At 43.2% G+C, this 22,709-nt stretch overlaps 1 protein-coding gene across 1 annotated transcript in view; it reads right to left on the bottom strand.

Moving 5' to 3' along the window:
- Positions 1-21,389, bottom strand: part of ZNF598 (zinc finger protein 598) — a 32,580-nt gene extending 11,191 nt beyond the window's left edge. Inside the window, exons 1-8 of the mRNA XM_030211589.1 lie at positions 21,192-21,389; positions 16,690-16,802; positions 15,557-15,686; positions 11,050-11,261; positions 9,185-9,402; positions 6,837-6,954; positions 1,862-2,043; positions 779-875 (exon numbers count right to left, since the gene is read on the bottom strand). Of these exons, the coding sequence (XP_030067449.1) occupies positions 779-875; positions 1,862-2,043; positions 6,837-6,954; positions 9,185-9,402; positions 11,050-11,261; positions 15,557-15,686; positions 16,690-16,802; positions 21,192-21,356 (1,235 nt within the window). The 5' untranslated portion in view covers positions 21,357-21,389. The remainder of the gene's footprint in view (positions 1-778; positions 876-1,861; positions 2,044-6,836; positions 6,955-9,184; positions 9,403-11,049; positions 11,262-15,556; positions 15,687-16,689; positions 16,803-21,191) is intronic.
- Between the last annotated feature and the right edge of the window lie 1,320 nt (positions 21,390-22,709).

The raw sequence follows: 22,709 nt of genomic DNA, 5'->3' as shown, positions 1-22,709 counted from the left end.
TTTCTGGCTGAGGTGACACCACCATGGGCCCTTCTTGAACTCCCTTGACTAGCCCAGTTCATCACAGTGACCATCCATGGGCAAGGGCTACAGGCCCCTTGGGTAAACAGTGTAAGTACAGTCTAAGCCTGGCCAATAGTGCACAATTCTGCAATGGCTTTCCTCCACAGCATCTCCAGCCTACATGAAAATCTGAGCCATCAGGACAGCCCAAGAAACAGCAGCAAATCTACATTTCACCAATACCAGCACTGCAATAATAGCTGCAGTGTGCCAAAGAAAGATGCTATAGGCCTAGTTTGTTTATTTCTTCAATTTAAAATTCCATCTTTTCATATAATTCCCAAAACAAATTACAAACTAAATTATATCATTTTAAAATACCACATTGCTTGTAATTCTTTTCAGTAGCTGTTAAAGTTATATCTCCTATTTTCATATAAGAAGCAATTTTCAGTTAGAGTCAAAATGACCCTGTTGGTTGTTCTAGGTAGGAAAAATTAGTATTAAGTGTAATGCCAGCACCAGACCCAACAAAGGAGTCCTAGTCTAAAAACTTCTTGTCACAGAACTTCATTAAAAAAGTAATCTGACATATCAATAACTACTCCAGAATTCTACTTGTGTAACAAATGTACGCTGGGTTTTATTAAAGCAGCAGTGAGTAAAGAACAAAATAATGTACAGCTTTGGTTGGTGGTGCATCAGCATCCCAAAAATGCTTATTTGGACTTTTGCAACCTGCATGTTATAAAACATCATTAGTTGTGTTGCATACCTTGGAAGAGGTCCAGCTACCATGGATCCAAACGCTGGACTGTCCTCTTGGCTCAGAGTCCCAGCATTACCTATTGGCTTCACAACTTCCTTGGCAGCTTTTAAGGAGAAAGCAAAAAACACAAATTCAGTGGTGCTTACCCCCCTCAACTGATTTCTGCAGCAGAGATTCTTAGTTTGGCATTTACTCCCATTACTTTGATTTTTTAATGTGTCTTCAAGTTTTTAGATACCTCTTTTTCCTTAACTGAAGGAAAAAGAAAAAAACTGAAGACACTAGGTGAGACTTAGCAGCTAGAGCCTTGCTTTCCGCTCTGGGAGCATGTCCAGGGCACTATGGGGCAGTTGTCCATAGGACATTATTTTTAAACTCTTCTAATCCCTTTCATTGTAGAAAAAATAATTGAAAAGGTGTAAGTGTATGTATTTCACTTCTAAGTATTTACCTCATTAACTTTTCTGGACTTCCTCCTGAAAGGAACCAGCACACACATCACATACTTTAGCGCTACCCAGTGGTTCACAGCAAAGCCTCTCAGGCTGTTACAACACAGGGAGCGAGTGTCTCACTTAAATAGCACTCCCAGGCTCCAGCCACTCCTGGACCATGAATCCAAGCTGCCAATTAAATCTGCCTTAACCACAAGGTCTCTCGCTTGGAGGGGTTTTATTAGTATATTTAATGTTCCGGCTATAATAGGATGCAGGGCATACATAGTTACACTGCACATTGACCTTCGTGGTCGTTGTATGTGACCATTTTGTAAACAGGGTTCATATCTTTATTCACTTCCATGAAGAACTGAGATAATAATAATAAAGTGCGAGGGAGGGATGGGGTTTGAGGCTGAGTTAGGGAAGGGAGGAAATGTTTAAAAAAAAAATTTTTTTTTGATGATGCTACCATTATCTCTTTCGCATGCAGAAGGATATGTTAACAATTTCTTTTTTGGTTGTATATTGAACGTGTTGATTGTTTACACTGACGAATCATCAATAAAAATTGTTAAAACTAAATCTGCCTTAACCACCCCCCACAGCCATCAAACTTTTGTACAGTAACTGCAAAACAGAGGTAGCAAACCTGAAGTGTCCTGAGGAGGTCTGGACATTTTCTTAGAGGAGCTCCCTTCTTCGGGGTCTCTCCCATCATCCCTTCTAGGTTTATTGCCATCTTCTTTATTATCCCCTTGCTTCCTTTCCTCTTGTCTTCTCGCTGCCACAGATGCCCTCACAGCTGCTGCAATCTCTCTGTCTTCTTCTTCCCTGTGAAAGTAAAAGTTTCAGCCAGTGCACTTAAGAGGATTCGAAAGCCAGACTGACCCAGACAAAAGTTCCAGGCTCTCAAGCCCATTAGAGAAACATTTTACTGGTTTTCCCATCCCCCTTATCATTTTTGTTGCCCCTCTCTGTACCTTTTCTAATTACACTATATCTTTTTTGAGTTGTGGTGACCAGAATTGTACACAGTATTCGAGGTGCGGTCGCACCGTAAAGCGATACAAAGGCATTATAACATCCTCAGTTTTGTTTTCCATTCCTTTCCTAATAATATCTAACATTCTATTTGCCTTCTTAGCTGCTGCTACACACTGAGCAGAAGGTTTCAACGTATCATCAACAATGATACCTAGATCCCTTTCCTGGTCAGTGACTCCTAATGTGGAACCTTGCATTATGTAGCTATAGTTCGGGTTCCTCTTTCCCACATGCATCACTTTGCACTTGCTGACATTAAACGTCATCTGCTATTTGGATACCTAGTCGCCCAGTCTCATAAGGTCCTCTTGTAATTTTCCATAATCCTCTTGTGATTTAACAACTCTGAATAACTTTTGTCAGCAAATTTACACTAGTTATTCCCATTTCTACATCATTTATAAATAAGTTAAAAAGCGCTGGTCCCAGCACAGACCCCTGGGGAACCCTTCTCCATTGAGAATACTGACAGTTTACTTCAGGGAACTGGGAAAGAACATCAGTGAACACCCCACCAACTAAAGCTGAAACAAACATTCTGGAGAAACTTATACAAGGATCTTGTAGCACAACCAAAACAAAATAGGACCAAATTCTATAAATGGCGCCTAAAACAAATTAGTGCTTAGTGCTATTCTATAAACGGTGCATAAAGTTAGGTACCATTTATAGAACAATGCTTTGCGCCAGGAACTGCAACTACACTGGTGCAACCATTTACATCAATGAAACCTTGCTGTAAATCTGATACCCTTTATTCTGTAAAATGCATGAATTCAAGGAGCACCCCTGATCCGCCCATAACTCTCCCATGGCCATGCCCCCTTCTTGAACCCATACATAAAATTTATGTGGGTTTTTTCTTTAACATTTATAAATTATTTACATAAATGCAAAATAGAAAGGTTAAGTACACCAATTATCTTTATCAATCAGAAATTAAAATTAGTACAACTACGTTACCTTATTAAATCTTGAAGACAGAGAGTAAGAATACTCAAAAAGGAATTTTTTTTAACAGAAAATTTGAAACAAACTTTTGAATCATTAGAGCTTCATTAACTTACTAAACCCTGATCCTAATTATTCCCTTGACCATGATCAACAAATATCTTTCCAGATGAGAAGGATCAAAAAATATAAATTTCTTCCCTTGGTGCTGTATAACAAAGGAAGAAAAGTATAACAAAGGAAGAAAAAAAGAATGTTGCACCCAAAGCCAAAACCTTGGGTTTTAAATTAAGAAACGTTTTCCTCCTTTGCTGAATGGAATGCGCAACATCTGGAACGATCTGTACTACTTGCCCACAAAACTGAACGCTTCACCTTAGAATACAATGTCAATATTTTCAATTTATCCATTTCAGAAATAAAGGTCAGCAATAATGAAGCACATGAAGAAATAATATCCTGAGAGTCTTCTAAAAATGCTGTCAACTGACTCCCCTCTGTGGAAAGCTGTTTAACTGCTTCAGAAATTACCTTAGGAAGGTAAAAACATTTAAGAATAGGAACACTCTCTACTTGACCTAGATCTAACACCTCAGCAAAATATTTTTAAAGCAAAATTTCAGAGGAAATCAAATAAGTCATAGGAAAATTTACAAATCTTATTTACAAGTAGACGATTTTCCATCAACTCTAATCTATTCAGTACACTCAGCTTGAAGCCTGCTTGTGGGCGATAAGGGAGGGGGTTCTACCATTGGAGCTTAAAGAGGCTCCTTCTGATGACAACACAGGTTTACTCACAGTTTCTGGGTCCAATTTAAGATGTTTATCCATTGGGACATTATCCTTAGGAGTAGACGTAGTAGCTTGAACAGCCTTTACCTAAGATTTATTCTCCATTTTCACAAAGTAATATTTCCAATAAAAATCCAACTGAAATTGATCTGCTTCAATCTGCTTCAAAGGGGCATGCCCTGTTGGTCATGCCCCTTCAGGCACATGTCAATGGCCACTTGCCTTGGTGCGTCCAGCAGATATACTGGGAGAGGCAGGGTCACTGATGTCACAAGAAAAAGTCCCTCTCCAAATGCCTTCCAAGCCCCAAAGCCTCTCACCCTCTCTCCTGTGCGTGTGATTTTTAATTAAATCCAATTAGCACCAATAATTCCTTAAGATCAATTAGCGCTAACTGGTTCAAGGGGTTCCTAACACAGCGTTCGTATCAAGTTACATCAAATTCAACCACATCTAAAGCATGGACACCTGAATGTGGAGTACCACAAGGATCACCCCTCTCACCAACCATTTTCAATCTAATGATGATCCCTTTGGCAAAACTCCTATCAAACCATAACCTCAACCCATATATATACACCGATGATGTAACAATATACATCCCTTTCAAACAGGACATCAAAGAAATATATAACGAAATCAATCAAAGTCTACACATCATGAACACATGGGCAAATGCATTTCATCTGAAATTAAATGCAGAAAAAACTCAATGCCTGATACTCACCTCCCAATACAACACGAACGAATTTACCGCTATAAACACACCAAAATTAAACCTTCCAATCTCAGAAACGCTAAAAATCCTTGGAGTCACTATCGACCGCCACTTAACACTCAAAATTCATGCAAACAATACAACCAAAAAGATGTTCTACTGCATGTGGAAACTGAAAAGAATAAGACCATTCTTCCCAAGATCCGTCTTTCGCTGCCTAGTGCAATCCCTCGTATTAAGCCATCTGGATTACTGCAACTCACTATACGCAGGTTGCAAAGAGCAAATACTGAGGAAACTTCAAACAGCCCAGAATACAGCAGCCAGACTCATCTTCGGAAAACCAAAATATGCAAGTGCAAAACCCTTACGAGAGAAGCTACACTGGCTTCCACTCAAGGAACACATTACTTTTAAAGTATGCACATTAATCCACAAAATCATTCACGGTGAAGCTCCAGCCTACATGTCTGAGTTAATAGACCTACCACCCAGAAACGCCAAAAGATCATCCCGAACCTTCCTCAACCTCCACTTCCCTAATTGCAAGGGCGTAAAATACAAGACGCTACACGCGTCAACCTTTTCTCACGTGGGCACGCAGTTCTGGAACACACTGCCGCGCAACCTGAGAACGATCCACGAGCAAACCTCCTTCCGCAAACTATTGAAGACCCATCTTTTTGAAAAAAATCTACGGAAAGAAGCAAAACACAAAGTCCACACTCACTGTTCACTAATGCATCAATACATCCACTTCTGAAACTCTCATCCCCCGTAGTCTCACCTCACTCATACCTTTACTCACAGAAATATGTATACCATACATAATGCCCTTTTAACTTCCCGCTGTCTCCTTCCAGTGTTTCAAGGTTTGGTTCCAGTGTTTATATTCCTTAACAACACTTTGATTGTCTTGTATAACTCTTCACAATGTAATCCATAACCAAGTTGTAACAAATTGTATTTCCATCATTCATATCGTATTGTAAGCCACACTGAGCCCGTAAAAAGGTGGGAAAATGTGGGATACAAATGCAATAAATAAATAAATAATTACATTGCATGCGCAATTTCTATAGAATGCGGGGGATAAAGGCTGGCTACCCTGTATACAAGAGAATTTGGAACAGGCAAACATTACAGCTATGGAATGGCCTGAAGTAACAACAAAAGAGCTTGAGAACAAAGGTTAGAGAGAGCCCACACTGGAAGAGCCCTGACCCAGACGGAACATCCCTTCTCCAAGGCATGGCAACTGTAAAAATCAATTGATCAGGCAGACAGATTTAACACCACACTGGCTAACAGGAAGAATGCTTTTGTTTCCAAATAGAGATGCAAGTAGCCTTCCCAAAAATTACAGACCAATAATCTATAAGCTAATCACTGAAATAGATGCACACAGAATATATGATCACATTGACTAACAACAATCATGGCAATACAGCAGACAGGCAACAATATGGAACGAACGATCTGCTCTTGCTAAATTAAAGACATCATGGCTAGTGCTAAGAAAAGTAATAATCTCAGAAGTCCCACACTTCTAGCTAATATATTGCTTTGAAATGTACAAAATAAATGCTAAATTGATCAAGCAAATTAACCACCATGAAAATGTGGCAAACTACACTCCATCTATAATCAGAATCCAGCAAGGAATTGTCCAGGGACACTCCTTGTCACCACTCTCATTTTGTATAGCACTTAATCTTTTGAGTACACTTCTTAACTCTGTGGGTTATGGATTTATCCTTAATCAAAATACCCAGAGGTGACATCACACCTGTTGTAGATGATATGAAGCTGTATAGTTCCACCAGTCAACGTTTGGCAGAACTCTTCCAAAAGCTTTTCAGATGACATCACAATGACTTTTGGCCTGGATAAGCAAACATCTCTCTGACTGTGCCATCAAGGAACTTGATCAGAGGCGTTTGCTAGCTCTCAGACTTACTGTGCCAGAGCAGCAACAGGCCCAGTCCATTTTTATTTGGTAGGAGAGAATATTAAAAAGAAAAGTTTCAGTTTTATATCAACAGTCCTAGAGTAAGCAATAAATAATGCAAATGTTTCCAATATAAGCCCTATGACAGAGAGCTCTCTGTTGTACCTTTTGTACCGCCAGCTTCCTCTCCTGTTCTGTCCTCCTCGGGATCCTCCTCTGCCTGTTCGTCCCTGTTGTCTGTTATATCTGTCCACCTCTTCAAAGTCCTCCCTACTTACCACTCCTGCAATACATGACCATAATTAAGGCACACATGCACCAACTAAAACATTTTGAACTCTACGTTATGTCACAAAATCCCTAGCACGCACCTGGAGCTAACCCTGCAGCCACTTAGAGGTCTATGCCCAGCACAGCTCGGGTCCACTACACTAGTACCCTACTCCCAATGACTGGGTCCCAAATGCCTCTGGGCAAGTCTCCCGCTGTCAAGGTGTTCCCCAGTGATTTGTAGGATACTGTGGGGGGGGGGGGGGGGGGGGGGGGGGCACACTCCCTGGCTAAGACTGGAGAAAAAGCCAATACATCCTGGTTGAATTTGAGCTCCTGGGCCAACCAGTGGCCAGAACACCAACTTTGAAAGTAGCTGGTCACATCACTGCATGTTAACGTCTTCTCTGTGTTAAACTAAAGAAGAAACAGTCATGGGGAAGAGAAAGGAAAACTCTGGACTTTCCTGCCCGAGGACCCTTCCCATATTGGTTATGTTTATTAGATGTAATATCGTAAATTACAGCAAGGAGGTGTACAATAAAATCATACTTAGAGAAGGAAAGGAAAGATGAAAAAAATCATTAAAGATAAAGTAGATTAGAGCAGGAATGAGAAGGAAAAAGTAAAAGTATTAAAAACGAAAAACAAGGAGAAAGGAAGGAGGCGGTTATTGAGGCTTATCATAATGGAAGTGTGGCTACGGGTGGCCCTGAGAAGTTGGGGCAGAGCTTGGAATATACGTTGGCTAGACCAACGTGCAAAGTGCAGTTCTGCAACTCAGAATCACTCCGGCTGGGAGCCTCGGAGGGCTCACTGTCTGAGGAAGAGTACGGTTTGCAGGTCCCATGGAGGGGAACATCCTAGCAACATCTTCTTCAGTTTATAGAAATGGAATAAACAGTGTCACTGACCAGGGGTTACCATATTTTCTCTGCAAGTTAGCAGAGTCTAGATGCGGAAAGATCTGAGGTTATTATTGACCGGCTATGAGACACCTTTCAGATAGCAGGCTCTTCTCTAAAGATTATCTACTTCTTAATTATGCTATTACTGTCAATCTTGATCTGGGTAAGCGTCCACAGTTTATATACCTGGATAACAGTCAGCATAAAGTGACTCCTTGAATTTGATGGTTCTTCTGGAGAATTCAATGGAGTTAGAGACTTTAAAGAACTTTATTGCTAACCTTGGAACCCAATCGGATTATGATGTTAGAATAATGCCTTGGGCATGTGGAGGGATTCGTTTATGGGAGCATTGTTCAGTGCTTTTTCTGGATTCCTTTTTTCAACCCAATTCAGAAGAAGGGACTTATTGGCCTTAAAACCTTGCATCCTGGTTTTGGCTGGGACAATAGATTTTCTAAAAATTTCATTGTTTTTCTTTTGTACTTTATGGTGGATAATGTTCTCTTTCCCTCATCTCTAAACAGATTCAGGATTTTTTTTTTTTTAATTATACAGAATGCTCACTAAGGGGCCCTTTTACTAAACTGCAGTAGACATTGATGTGTGCCTACCACACGGTAAAAAAGCAATGCTGCGGGACGCACTGAGGCATCACATGGTAGTCTGGCCATCAGCGCATGCTAGTCCTGCATTAAAAATAGTTTATATTTTTTGGCACAGTAGGCGTGCCCTGCACTAATCAGGTAGCGAGGGTACATTACCACGCACTAGACAATTAGTGGAGTGGCGTGGGAGCACTTACTGCCTGCTAAATAAGTGGCAGTAAGGGATCCCACGGTAATGGCCACGCGCTAATTGGGAAATCAGTACGTGGCCATTAAAAAAAAATGGAAAGGCGGACAATTTTACCACTGCACTAAAAGTGGCTGCAGTACTCAGAAAACTCAAGCACTGACAACAGCGTTGGCCACTTTTTAGCACAGGTTGGTAAAAGGATCCCTAAATGTTTTGGCAATTCCCACAGTTGATCCTTAACCAACTTGCTATATTCACTCCATTGCCCATATAGTATTACGTTTTCTTTCTTTTCTTATATATATCAAAAGGTGGGATACAAATGCAATAAATAAATAAAAAATATAGATGTACCTTCTGTTGTGGACTAATATTTGATTGTTATTGTCTCTTTTTATATATATTTTTTTTCAAGTTTGTTTTAATTCTATTTCTGTCATTCAATTTGGATTAATGAATGTATAATATATAAAATTTTCTTTAAAAAAAAAAAACAGTAGTAAAACACTTTTACAGAACAGAGGGTGTATCGCTTACCCTCGTTCCTCCGCTGATGACGTGGGGTGTAATTAAACTGAAGGTCGATCTGTCGGTTCTGCCGGGCCTCAGCCCGGTTCTTGCTGTGGAAGGATGTTTTGTGAGCTTTGTAGTCTATCTCTGTTCGAAAAGCATGTGTGAACTGCTCACTAACACAACGGCCCTCTTCACAAAGGAAATGAGTTTCACGAAAATGTTCCCGCAGATAATCATAATCACTAGAAAAAGGATAGCAATGCTTCACTTATTTCAAGAATTAACAGTAAAGCAGCAGTTCACACAGCTACTGATCTCCCAAAAGCATTAACTAAATGCACATCATAAAATAAATCCTAAAACTGATCTTTCCCAATCTGCAACTCACACACCAAATCAAAGTTTTTAATGTATGGATTTTTTTGTACAATTATGTTCTCTTCTCTAGCTGCAAAACTGGACCCCCCCCCCCCCCCCCCCTCCAGCAACAAGCTGAGAACCAGGGAAGGCAGGGTTCAAATCCTACAGATGCTCTTTGTGACCTTGAGCAAGTCATGTCATCCTCTACTGGCTGTAACTTGGATTGTAACCAGTATATCAAATCCATGACCCTATTGGGAAAGGGGTCCTTATCTGATGCTCCATTAGAATCACTGCAGTAATGAACTGTAGTGAGATTCTGCCAAGGTTCTTCTTTGTTGGTGCACTTTACTATGGTATTTTCTCTCCCCTCCCCCCAGCTTAGTTTTTCAATTCTTTCACTAAAATACCTAAAAAAACTCATGTCAGCTTACCTTACCTCCGACTAATTTTCCTTCCACTTGCACCTTTGATGTAATTGCACCTGATTACTTTCCCAGCTTCTTTCAGTTCCAATGGATATTCTTTCCTGTACTCCTTGCCCTTAGGGATCTTTATAACCTTTTGTATCTACGGTATACACTAACAAATTAGTGTGAGTTAAGTGTCATGCAACCCATAGGTATATAATCGGCTGCATGGAATTTAGCACACCTTAGTAACAAAGCCCCAAAAAGATCAGGTGCCCTCTTGCTCTTCTGCTTCACACAGTACTTCCCCTTCCTACCAGTGCTTTTTGTTTTGTTAAGCTCACACCTTTTCAGTAATAGCTCAAGAGAAGTTACATTCAGGTCCAGTAGGTGTTCCCCTGTTCCTGGGAACTTAATCTACTTTTGTACTTGCAGCAACGGAGGGTTAAGCAACTTTGCCCAAGATCAAAAGGAGCAGCAGTGGGATTTGAACCCGGCTTTCCTGTCTGTTGCTCTAACCATTAGATGCTGCCTCCCTCTATTTTATTAAAGCTTGTACACTTGAACTCCAGGATTGTAAGAGAAGTGGGTGAATTCCTCCTACCATACTTCATTATTTACAAAGCACCATTCAACATTTTGTTGTCGGCTTATTAGGCTGTTAAGTACAAAACTAGCTATGAATTTCTTGGGTTTCTGATTAGTGAACATAAAGAAATAAAGCAGCATAAAACTGATTCAGCCATGTATTTTACTAAAGGTTACAATTTATGCCAAGCTATATTTCACTTTCTTGAAATATTTTGAGAGGAATAAAAATGCTTGACTGAAGAGTTCAGATTTTTCTCTTTTTCCACTTACACTAAATCCTAGAACAGTCATAATATACTAGCCCCATCACTCTGCTCCAAAGAACAGCACTCTCTATTGGCCAAGGGTGGAGCACAGCAGAGCTGAAGCATCAGCTATATGCTTGAGGCGAGCGGGGTGTATGCATGACGTATACTCAGTTTCAAGTACTGCAGAACTCAATGACCAGAGCTCAGTAAAGAAACTCCACCTGCATTTTCTGCAGAGAGGCACAGTGCTCTTTTTTCTGCATAACAGGATGCGACAGACCTGTAATAATCTTGGGCACCATCAGAATCACAGAAGTGACAGAAGTAGTGATCTCTTCGCAGATGTTTCAGCAACTCATCATTATCCAGATACCGTTCATCACAGAATTTACATAGTGGGTGCCCGCGGTGAGAGGTATCATCAGAATCACCATGTATGCGATGCCGAGCCAGGTCTTTGCGGGAATACCATTTACGTTCATATGTAAAGTTCTAGAAAAAAAAAAAAAGCAAAAGATCTTAAAGTTCGATAAAAAAAAAAAAATTAAACACTGAAGGTATCCCCTATGAAATGTCAAAGGCAGCACTGAAATTCCCTATTAACACCTTTGAAATTACAAAACTCTCAGTTAACTATATAAAGCTCAGGGCGGCACATCTGATGGGAGCAGTGGGGAAAACTTGTGCGCTATCTTCCTCCTGTGGTATGCAGGATGGAAGGAGGCTCTTGCACTGGCCTCCCACCCTTGCTGAGGAAGATGGAAATCAGTAGCCCAGCGGATCCACAAAAACATCTGGGATGGCTGGAAAGGAGGGACAGCGAGAGCTAGGTTAGATCCCAGGGGGAAGGGGGGTTGCCTGCAAATGCTTTTTCTCTCTGCAGATATTGGTGGGTGTCTGCTAGTGATGAAGCAATTGTTCAACTGGACCCGCAAATCCCCTGGTGTCAAACATATTACTCTGTTTACAATTGTTGCTATTAAGTCACTAATCTTACAGATTTCAGGTAAAACCCTGGCGCGAGTAACCAAAGTAGACTGCTATCTAGCCTGAAGCAGAGTTGTAATCACCAAGTCTGCATAACCCTTGCACCTCAGCCATGACCTTTCAATGGCCAGGCCGTAAGACCAAAGGGGGACGGATCCTCTAGTAACACAAGACTTTGTTGCCACAACCACAACTCCAAGGGAACTGAAGCAGTTGCCCATCTGGAAGCTGTATCAGATATGCATACCACAGTCATCTCAGCTAGACTGGGGCCACTAGAATGACCCAACTTGGATAGAATGCAATCCTTCTGAGAATCTGGCCTACCATTGGCCAAGGAGGGAAGACAGAGCAGTTTGTCTTCTCTTCCACTGCAAGAGGAGAGCATCGATGCCCCAAAACCCAGCTCTTTCCAATGGCAGAAGAATCTATTTGGATGGATCTGAAGAATCTGGATGGACTGTACAGGTCTTTCCCTGCCATCATCTACTATGATACTATGTTATTTGCACTGCTCTTGGAAGCCATTAAGTTGAGAAACAGTAGATCCCAGCATTTCACTATAAGCTAAAATGACACCTCGAAAAACTCCCATTCTCCTGGATTGGAGGAGTTCCTGCTTAGAAAATCCACTTGCACATTCATACATCCTGCAGTGTGCACAGTCAAGAGTCAGAGTAGATGCTCCTCTGCTCAGTACATCAGGACAGCTGCTTTTGCCACTAACTGATGGCTGAGAGTTCTTCCTTGCTTGTTGACATAAGCAACTGCCATTGCATTATGTGAGAAAACTCAGACCGGGGCTACCACTAGAAACAGAGCAAAGGCTTTCAAAGGCATAGTGAATAGCCCCGAGTTCCAATAGACTGATGGGCCACTGACTCCGTGCCCAGGTTCCTTGTACTAGATGAAACTGATAGTGAGCTCCCCAGCCCAAGTGACTATGGATGCCAATCTCTATCCCCCAGCGATGTCTAGGAAACAGAGCCTCCTTGCTCAAGTTCCACTCTGACAACCAACGCCTCATGCTCTGTCTGGCTGCCAGAGTCCATGGTAGATGTACACTGTAGTTTTGGAAACAGCAAGCCATCACCTGTTAAGAGCTGAAGAGGGCGCATATATGATCATGCCCAAGGAACTACTTCCATTGCAGCTGTTATGGTCCCCAACATCTGAACATAGTCCTAAATTTGAGGTCTGCACTGAAAAAGGTAGTTTTGAATCTAATGTAGCAACTTTAATTGCCTGTGATTGTGAGGAAGATCTTCCCGTTCTTTACGTCAAAGATCACTTCCAAATATTCTAGAGTCTGAGAAGGAACTAGCCGCTCTTCTTGACACTGCTCACCTACCCCAGCTTCTGATATAGCTGGACAATAGCTGTCATGGCTTCACTGTCCAAAAAGGACAAGGCCCAAATGAAGTCTAAAAGGGGAAACTAAACAATCCCACAAAGAAGGTGGAAATGACCAATGCGGTGACCCAGGATGAAAAAACAAGCCCTTTATTAAACACAATATAAACAAGTCCTATGTGGACCACACAGACTTAACACTTGCTTGTAGATGTACAGCAAATTCTATAAAGACAATTGCTTGAAGATGGACTCAACACGGTCCGTGTTTGACTACAACGCCTTCATCAGGAGTCTAATTTTCTCATCAAACTTGTAAATGCACAACACAGCACACAGGCCTTCTAAACCTTGCCGCTAGTGTGAGGATTGAATCAAAGATGCAAACAGCCCAAATGAGCCAGTCATCGAGATATGAGTGAACTCTGATACCCTAACAACATAGATAGGCTGCAACACCACCATTATCTTGGAAAATGTTCTTTCAGCTGTTGCCAGCCCAAAAGGCATCGCCCTGAACTGCAAACCTCAGAAACTGTTGATGAGGTGGCTAAATGGTGATATGGAAATATACCTCCTTGAGGTCCAGAACTATAAGGAACTTTCTCACTTGAACCGAGGCTATAACTGAGCATAAGGATCCATGTGATACTTGTAAGAAATGACCGAGGTCCAACACAGGTGAAAAGTGCCCTCCTTCTTGGGCACAAAGTAAATCGAGTAACTTCCCTGCCCTTGCTTCTCATGAGAGACTAGAATGATGGGCTTTAAAGTGAACAATGAAGCAACAGTTGCCTGAACCCCTGATTCTTGGTGCCCTTTCTGCGTGGAAAGTATAAGAAGGGGTGTGTTCAGATGGGAAAAATGGAGTTTGTAGCCATCCCTGAAAATATCCAACACCCATTGAGCTGTAGTGATTTTGTCCCACTCCTCTACAAACCGCTGCAGATGACCTCCCACAGCGAGAGGAGAGAGGCGTGGGCCTGCCTCGTATCACTGTGTACCACCGGAAACACTGGCATTTCTTTTGGATTGGGGAGTGGACTTCCTGTTGGAATGAAAGGAAGACTGACTATTTTGGTAGCGATCTCCCACGAAACCTCTCACTACCTCTAGTGCATGCATATCTCGCTCATGATTATGGATACCTTGAAAACCTGACTAGTTGGGTGTGTCCTCAAGGACTGGGTCGAGAACCCTTGCTTTAGAGCAATACCCTCTTTCACTGGGAGCGTAGTCTTTTTAGTCACAACTGTGACAAAGAGCATCCACTCTAGGAAGCTGGAACCTTTCCTGCTCCTCAGGTACTAAGGGATATAAGCACGCTATGGCTGTTCCCACTCTTCAGCTTACCATTCCGCCTAGAGCAAATCTTATATGTCAGGGTGCAAGGGAAAGGCTTTAGAAGACCCCTGAACCCCTGTAGCTTCTGCTTACAGATCCTCTACAGCAATCAGGCTGCTGAGCTCCTCTTTTTGAAAAGGTCTAAGCAACTTTGAATCATCTCCCTCCTCAAAAGGCAGCTCCCTTTCCTCCAGGGGCTCTCACATAGAGGGAAGGGACTGAGAAGACTCCCAGTCCTCCAGATCCTGGAAGTCTAAACATGATCATTTGGGAGTAGGAGAGAGGATTACAGAGAGATGGGGCTTGAGAACCCCCAATGGTTCCTTCTTCAATAAAATATGCCTGTTGCTATAGAAGCACAAATTCAAGAGAAACTATAGCTGTAGGTTCACTAGCAAGTCCCACCTGAGAAATGGTAGAATTTAACTGCGTAAGAAACTCTGAAGCTCCCTCTTCACTGCTGCGCCTCTGACTTGATTGCCAGTACTGGTCTGGCAGGAGCTCCCCCTCCCCTGTAGATACCATCAGTTCGCCCAAGACAGCTGCTCTGAAGAAGAAACCAGACCTGTCCAGCTGATTGCTACTCCCCTTTCTCTGCTCCCCATACTCATAGCAAAATTAGCGAGGTTCCTTTCACTGTCCTCAATTAAAACGTTCTCTTCCTGATATTTCAACCACAATACTTTTTTTTTTTTTTTTTAAGTTGTTGAGCCTGGCTTCAGGAGCCAGAGATCTGAAAACCTCCAGATATAACCACCTGATTAGTCAAGCAGCTGCCATGCTCCACTAGGAGCCAGTTGACCAAATAGACCAGGAGCCACTATCCAGAGCTTGAGGTTGTGAGCTATGTCTATCCACCTGATGGAGATAGAGCTTTAACATATAACCCCAGTGAGATACCCCCAACCCCTTCAGTATTTCTATCTCCACCTGCTGATCAATGGACATAACTATTCTAACAAATTCTGGAATACAGGGAAAAGGACGATATGGAAGAACAGTATTATTTCAAACTGAAACAGACTTGATTCTTGTATATGATTAAGTAAAAGCTTAACAACCCTCCTCCTGCCTCAGTATTTCTATCCACAGCTGCTGCTCACCTTCAGATACTTTACACAGAGCTTACAGCAGAAGAGCTCATGTTGTTTCCTCATGTGCTGTTCCAAATCCTGAAAGGAGTGAAAGGGTCGTGTCTCTGGACACAAGGAGCACTCATGCTGCAGCAGCCGCCTGAAGCACAGAAATGGGTATAAGAGAAAGAGCCACAGTCACAGAGAGCCCCCCAGACTGGATCCCTGATTCATATCATGACATCAACATTACTGTTAGGTACAAAGACTAATGGGAAGAGGGTCTATGGTCTTGCGGAAGAGACATCCATTAAAAGAGAAAGACACTGGGGTATATTTAATAAACTAATATGCACATTTTACGTTAAGGCAGCTCAGTTGTAAATCCACTGTCCACCTTGCAACATGTATATTTTTCTTCTTCTATCATGTACAGTAGTAGCAATTATAAAAACTATTTATTATATCACAAAAGGATGTCATTCCAGGTTGAGAATTATTAGTTGGCCAATATTCCACTTGTATACCGGCTCTTGGGAGTGAACATATCTGATAATCTTAAGGCGGCCAAAAGGTAGAAAAGGTGACGGCAAAAGCCAGAAGGAGAAAGACAGGAAAGGAGAAATATAATAGATTTATTTAAATACCTCCGTGGCATAAATGCACAGGAAACAAAATCTCATTCCACTGAAAGGAAGCTATGGAATGAGGGGGCATAGGCTGAAAGTGAAAGGAGATATATTCAGGAGTAAGCTTCTTTACTAAAAGAGTGGTGAATGCATGAACAGCCTCCCAGTGGAGACAGAGGAGATAAAGACTGTATATGAATTGAGAAAGAATGGACAAGCACATAAGACCTCTGAGGAAGAGGAAGACAGTAGATGGTATGGCTGGGCAGACTGGATAAACCGTAGGGGTCTTTATCTGGCATCATTTTCTGTTTCTCTGTTTCTTCTGCACAAGAGGTCAAGAGAAACTATGAACTGCATTCAGACTACTCTCCAAGAATTAGAAAGCACACTATATGGAGTTCTTATGCCCAAGCCGCCCACACATTACTCCTGACGACATAATGGATAATCTGTGTTGGCTGCTGACACAGATTTTGCAAATTTTAAATGTATTCCAATCACATAAGACAAACACAAGGTAAATGAACTTACCTATACAGAGAAAACACTTTTCCATCAGCAAAGTAGATACCATATTTTTTCTCACACTGCAACTGGTGGGTTGCAATTGTAGAAAAAGGTGACAATTTCTTCACAAAGGCAACCTAAATAAATAAATTTAAAAAAAGTCTCACTCAACAGTTAAGTACGTAGGATTCTTTTCGCCAGCTTATAACCAGAAGCAACAGTTGGGAATTAATGCAATTCGTGCAAGTTTCCTTGCTCTGTGCAATATATATTCACTCTGTGCTAAGTATAGGGCTTTTTACTACAACAATGAAGCAATATTTAAGGATACAAACAGTCCGAGCATAGCAGGCACTGAAGCTGCTTACATGTAACAGGGGTTCTCCATGGACACTGGGATAACCCAGTCACACATAGGTGACATCATTCTGAGCATGTACCAGTGACTGCTCCTAGAGTTAACTACCACCCTTTTCAGTCTGTTCTCCAGTTGAAAAGAGATGGTAATTGTCACGAAACGCCTAGCCACCTGCCTGGGGTTACCTCACGGCCACTTAGAGGGTTATCCCCAGCACAGCTCAGGTCCGCCTACACCTGCCGCTTGTGCCCTACACTAGCACCCTCCTCCCACCGAATGGGTCACAAGCGCCCCAGTGATTTCTAGGTTACTGGGGCCACACTACCAGTGGTCCCACAGTTCACAGAAAGCACTCAACAGACCCAACACACAAACCACCAGGATTCTTTATCAGTCCAGACAGGCAGAGTCAAACAATTGTTTATTGTTTTAAAAATATACAGAACAATGAATAAAAAATGTGCAATCAGCAAATAATAACAGGTACCTGTTATTGTTTGCTGACTGCATATTTTCTGTTCATTGTTCCAGCGTCAGTCTAAATGTACCAACGTTGTCCAGTTCAGCACACTATTAGCCCGCCAAGTTCATACAAAGTTAATTATGTTCAGTAGAAAAGAAATCTTTTGCCTCTGGCTGCTTGCTATGTGAATATTCCATTACTGTTTCATTATTGCTACCAAGCATTACATATTACGAGCATTTGCTTTAAACTTTGTTTTAATTCATTTATCCAGTCCTTACATGCACATGGTTTTGCTTTTTAAACCCAAAGGTGAATCCTAAGGTCTACTGGTATTTCAGGAATGGCCTTAGACTGGTTTGCCCCTTATCTGGAAAATCTTCAAATCCCTCTCTACTCCTTATAGCCTAGATTCTGGTGTCCTAAAAAGTTCAATTCCATCTCCAACACTATTTAACATATTATTGGCCTCTTTGTTGACCTTGGTATAATCCCTGGACCTTCCTGCATATGTATATGCTGATGATATTCAAATGCTTATTTCTTTAAATACATGTACTCCGTTGAGATCTCTACAGTTAATAAAAAGCTCGCTCAGCTCTCACTGGCTCAAGGAGCACAAATTCGTCCTCAACTCTACTAAATCAAAAACCAATACTTTTCCCCACACAGAATGAGTCCTCCTTTGTCTTCACCAATTTTCCTTGACAAAGTGCCAGTCCTCCAAGTAAAGAATGTCCGAATAGATTCTAACCTCTCATTCCTTCCACAAATATCCCAGGTGATTAAACGCTCCTTCCACAAATTACGATTTATGCTTCCAATAGCACTCAATATATTAGTTCATTCTTTGATTATTTCCCAATTAGATTACTGTTAACTCCCCGTATAAAGGTCTTTGAATTTAGATACACGCTTACAGATTATTCAAAATACTACCATTCATCTCATTTCAAACAAGCATAAATAAAACGAATCTTTTCCGGAGATGGGAAGGCGGTAGAACGAGAGGACATGAAATGAGATTGAAGGGGGGCAGACTCAGGAAAGATGTCAGGAAGTATTTCTTCACGGAGAGGGTGGTGAACGCTTGGAATGCCCTCCCGCAGGAGGTGGTGGAGATGAAAACGGTAACGGAATTCAAGCATGCGTGGGACAGGCATAAAGGAATCCTGTGCAGAAGGAATAGATCCACAGAAGCTTAGCTGAAATTGGGTGGCGGGGGGAAGAGGGGTTGGTGGTTGAGAGGCTAGGATGGGGGAGGTCAGACTTATACGGGGTCTGTGCCAGAGCCGGTGATGGGAGGCGGGACTGGTGGTTGGGAGGCAGGAAATACTGCTGGACAGACTTATACGGTCTGTGCCCTGGAAAAGACAGGTACAAATCAAGGTAAGGTATACACATATGAGTTTATCTTGGGCAGACTAGATGGACCGTGCAGGTCTTTTTCTGCCGTCATCTACTATGTTACTATGATCATCTTATCCCTTCTATCTAAAAGGCTCACTGGCTCCACATTACTTACCGTATTAACTATAAACTTGTTTTGCTAGTCTTTAAAACTTTGCAAGCTAACAGCCTCTTTATCTTTTCTGTCATCTTATTACTTGTAGTCCTGCACGTGCTCTTAGATCCATACAGCAAAATCAATTAATGATACCAAGCCATCGAGAAGTAACTCATGAATACACCTGACATGTTATATTTAATGTGCAGGGACCATACCTTTGGAACTCACTCCATTTCTATTTGTCTTCAGATATCACTTGCCCAATTCAAAATTCGTCTTAAAACGTATCTTTTTAAAGATGCATATCAACTGTAGAAATACAGGGAAATACCTTGGGAGTTACTTGTAGCTCTCCCTCTTGTTCTTTCCCTCCCCTTCTATGAATTATTGTAGTTCTCCCCACTACCCATCTCCCCTTTACCCCTTTTCTCCCAAATTATACTATCCTATCTACCCTCTCTTATCCTAATCATACATTATCAAGCTCAACTATAATGTTTTTACATTTCTATTATATATGACTTTGTATTTAAATTTACTATATACGCCGCATTGAACCTGCATTATGTGGGAAAGCGCGGGGTACAAATGTTATAAATAAATACCCTACACAGTCATGTCTGGTTCTCCTTTTGTCCATTTGTTTCTTTCTTATTTTATATTTTTAGATTGTAAGCCACCCTGAAGGTGTCGCAAAGGGCGGGACAGTAAACCAATAAACTTGATTTATCGTAGAACTGGATTTGATTCCCACCGCAGCTCCTTGTGACCCTGGGCAACTTACTTAACCCTCCACTGCGAGCCCATATGGGCCAGAAAGTACCTGTCCAGCTATAAGTGTGTGCACTGCTCTATGCCTATGTGTAAGCTCAAGCAGTATATCAAATGCATCCAATAAATAAATACATAAATTTTGATGCCCAGTTTGTATTTCAGGAATAACACTTATTCTGTGTCAGGGCACCGAAGAGTGTTAAACCCTTTAATGTCATTGCTCTATATAAGGAATAGTTCCAGGACAGAGGTTCACCGTCACCGCATGTATACAGCAGCTCTGAAGAGTATTTTCCTTAATGGCAAGTACCCTGCCTAAAATGTTGCTTGTGCTCTCTTCCCATGTCATTAATGTTCAAAGCAATAGCCTACCAGGCAGTGGATCAGGGAGTTTAATAGTACAAATTACTATGAAGGCTGCTCATGCGTTTTTATCGAAACAAGTATCAGAAGAATCAGAACATCTAATACATTTTCAGTGACAAAGACATACAAAATTGTTCTATGTTCTTCTAGTAGTAGGATTCAAACTAGAAACCTATGTATGTAGGCCATTGCATGCGAGGACAAATACCAAACTTACACTAACCTGAGCGTGACAGCTATTTTTATCCAGCAGCCTGGGGTTTTGGGCTTTACCTTGAATTGTCCTTTTCCTATCAAGCAGTTCAGATATGGAATATAAAACTATCTCTGATCAAACAACTGCCTACTTATATATTATTTGACAGCCAAAACGTATTTATTCCAAAAATATCTGGCATGACGCTTTCAACACTAACTTTATCCTCATTAGTTGCTGTAAACCATATTGGACCAGAACTGAATCTTGACTAAACTGGAAGGATTAAACCTCCTATTTAAACAAAACAGGAAAGTCAGTTGAACTGTGTGAGAGTGAGGTTAACCTCTGCCAACCTCTGAGTCAGAAAGAATTCCCTTCTAAAGCCAGAAAAGGTGTTCCTTCTGAGTAACATTTGTGCACACAAAATTGAGCTCAAGAATCGTGTGTAAAGGACAGGGCAGAAGTGAATCATCACTTGAGATATCCTAGTCTATAATTCTCCTTTCCATTTCAGGAGGAGGCTTACTTTTGGTAATGACAGGCCTACTAATACAAGAATGCACCCTGGTGAACGTCATGGGAATAACAAAACCCTTTGATCTACACGTGTGAACAGTGGTACCATAAGCAGGAAGGGCAGAGGTAGCATGAGTTTGTCTTTCTTCCCCAAGATCACCAAATACTCTTTACTCTGCAGCTGAACCACAGAAGCATCGACAGCAGCAGGACAAGGTGTAGGTCTGGCCCCTCAGCCCCTGGAAACCTTTGCATATACACATGTGCTTAAGGTGCAGCCTTTGAGGGGGGGGGGGTGTCTACGACCCCCCCCCCCCCAATCTGTGCAGCGGGGTCTCACCTTGTCCAGCTCCTCCCGGCACACGGCGCAATAGCGCTGCTCGCACAGGACCCGCATCTTGGTGGAGCAGCGGAAACAGATGTAATGATCACATTTGCCAACTGCGAACACCTCCAGCTCCTGACAACACAGGACACAACTGCGCTCCGGAGGCCGGAAGGCCATGACTCTCCCCGGGATGGGGCCCAGGCTTCTCTATCCCCCCCCCCCCTTCACACCCCGGAACCGGCCTCTCTATTTCCCCTCGCTCACCGGAACGGAGTCCCGGCTACTCCCCCTCCCCAGGACGGGCCCCGGCTGTTACTCCCCCTCCCCCCCGGGGCGGACTCCGCTGTCTCCCCCTCCCCCCGGGACAGGCCTAAGCTTCTCCCTCCCCTCACACCCGGGAAGGCCTCCGGTTCTCTCCCTCCCTCCCCTCAGGACAGGCCCCTGCTGTCGCCCCCTCCCCCCGGGCCGGACTCCGCTGTCTCCCCCTCCCCCCGGGACAGGCCTAAGCTTCTCCCTCCCCTCACACCCGGAAGGCCTCCGGTTCTCTCCCTCCCTCCCCTCAGGACAGGCCCCTGCTGTCGCCCCCTCCCCCTGGGCCGGACTCCGCTGTCTCCCCCTCCCCCCGGGACAGGCCTAGGCTTCTCCCTCCCCTCACACCCGGGAAGGCCTCCGGTTCTCTCCCTCCCCCTCCCCCCAGGACAGGCCCCGGCTATCTTCTCCTTACACCTGGGCTGAACTCCGGTTGCCTCCCCCCTCCTCACAACCCAAGAGACGCCCCGGCTGTCGCCCCCTCCCCCCCGGGACAGGCCTAGGCTTCTCCCTCCTCCCCTCACACACCCGGGCCGGACGGTTGTCTCCCTCTCCTCAGGCCCCGGCTGTCTTTCTTCTCCTCACACCCGGGGCCGGACTCCGGCCCTCTCTTTACTTCTCCCGCTCAGGCCGGACTCCGGTTCTTTCCGGCCCCCCCGGGTCGGGCCCCGGGCTCTGCCCCCTCTTTCTCCTCACACCTGGCAGCAGCCGCTCGCGCACAGTAGTACCGGCCACCGGTGACGTCACCAAGGCTACCCACAGAGAGAGAGAGGGAGGAAGTGCTGCAGCAGCGCCAGCTACCATCGAGCCTGCGCCGCTTCCCTAGAGCGCCTTCGCTTTGGAGTCGTCACTTCCGGCCTTCGCGGAAGCGCCCGGCGTCTCTATGGGCCGTTGTTGCTGGGCAGCGGCTTTGGAGTGTGGACAAGTCTCTCTCTCTCTCTCTCTCTCTGATTTGCAACTGCCTTATCCAGACAGTGGCAGCAAAACTTCCTGCTCTGACCCACCTGAGCACTGGGTGGAGTTGTCAGGAGACCAGCCATGGATTTACTGCATTGCACAAGCAGGAGCTTACATGTTGGTAAAGGTTAGAAAGGTCACAGTGAACTGCTGCTCAGTCTGACACAGAGTATGACCATTACTTTACAAACATATCAAGTAAAAAGCCGCTCTACATGTGCAGGTCTTTGAGGGAGCTTGGCTTGGCCAGGACAAACCCACATG

Source organism: Microcaecilia unicolor, chromosome 8 (assembly GCF_901765095.1).
Source record: "Microcaecilia unicolor chromosome 8, aMicUni1.1, whole genome shotgun sequence".
In the NCBI taxonomy this organism is placed as follows: domain Eukaryota; kingdom Metazoa; phylum Chordata; class Amphibia; order Gymnophiona; family Siphonopidae; genus Microcaecilia; species Microcaecilia unicolor.
This window is presented reverse-complemented; position numbering and strand designations above follow the sequence as displayed.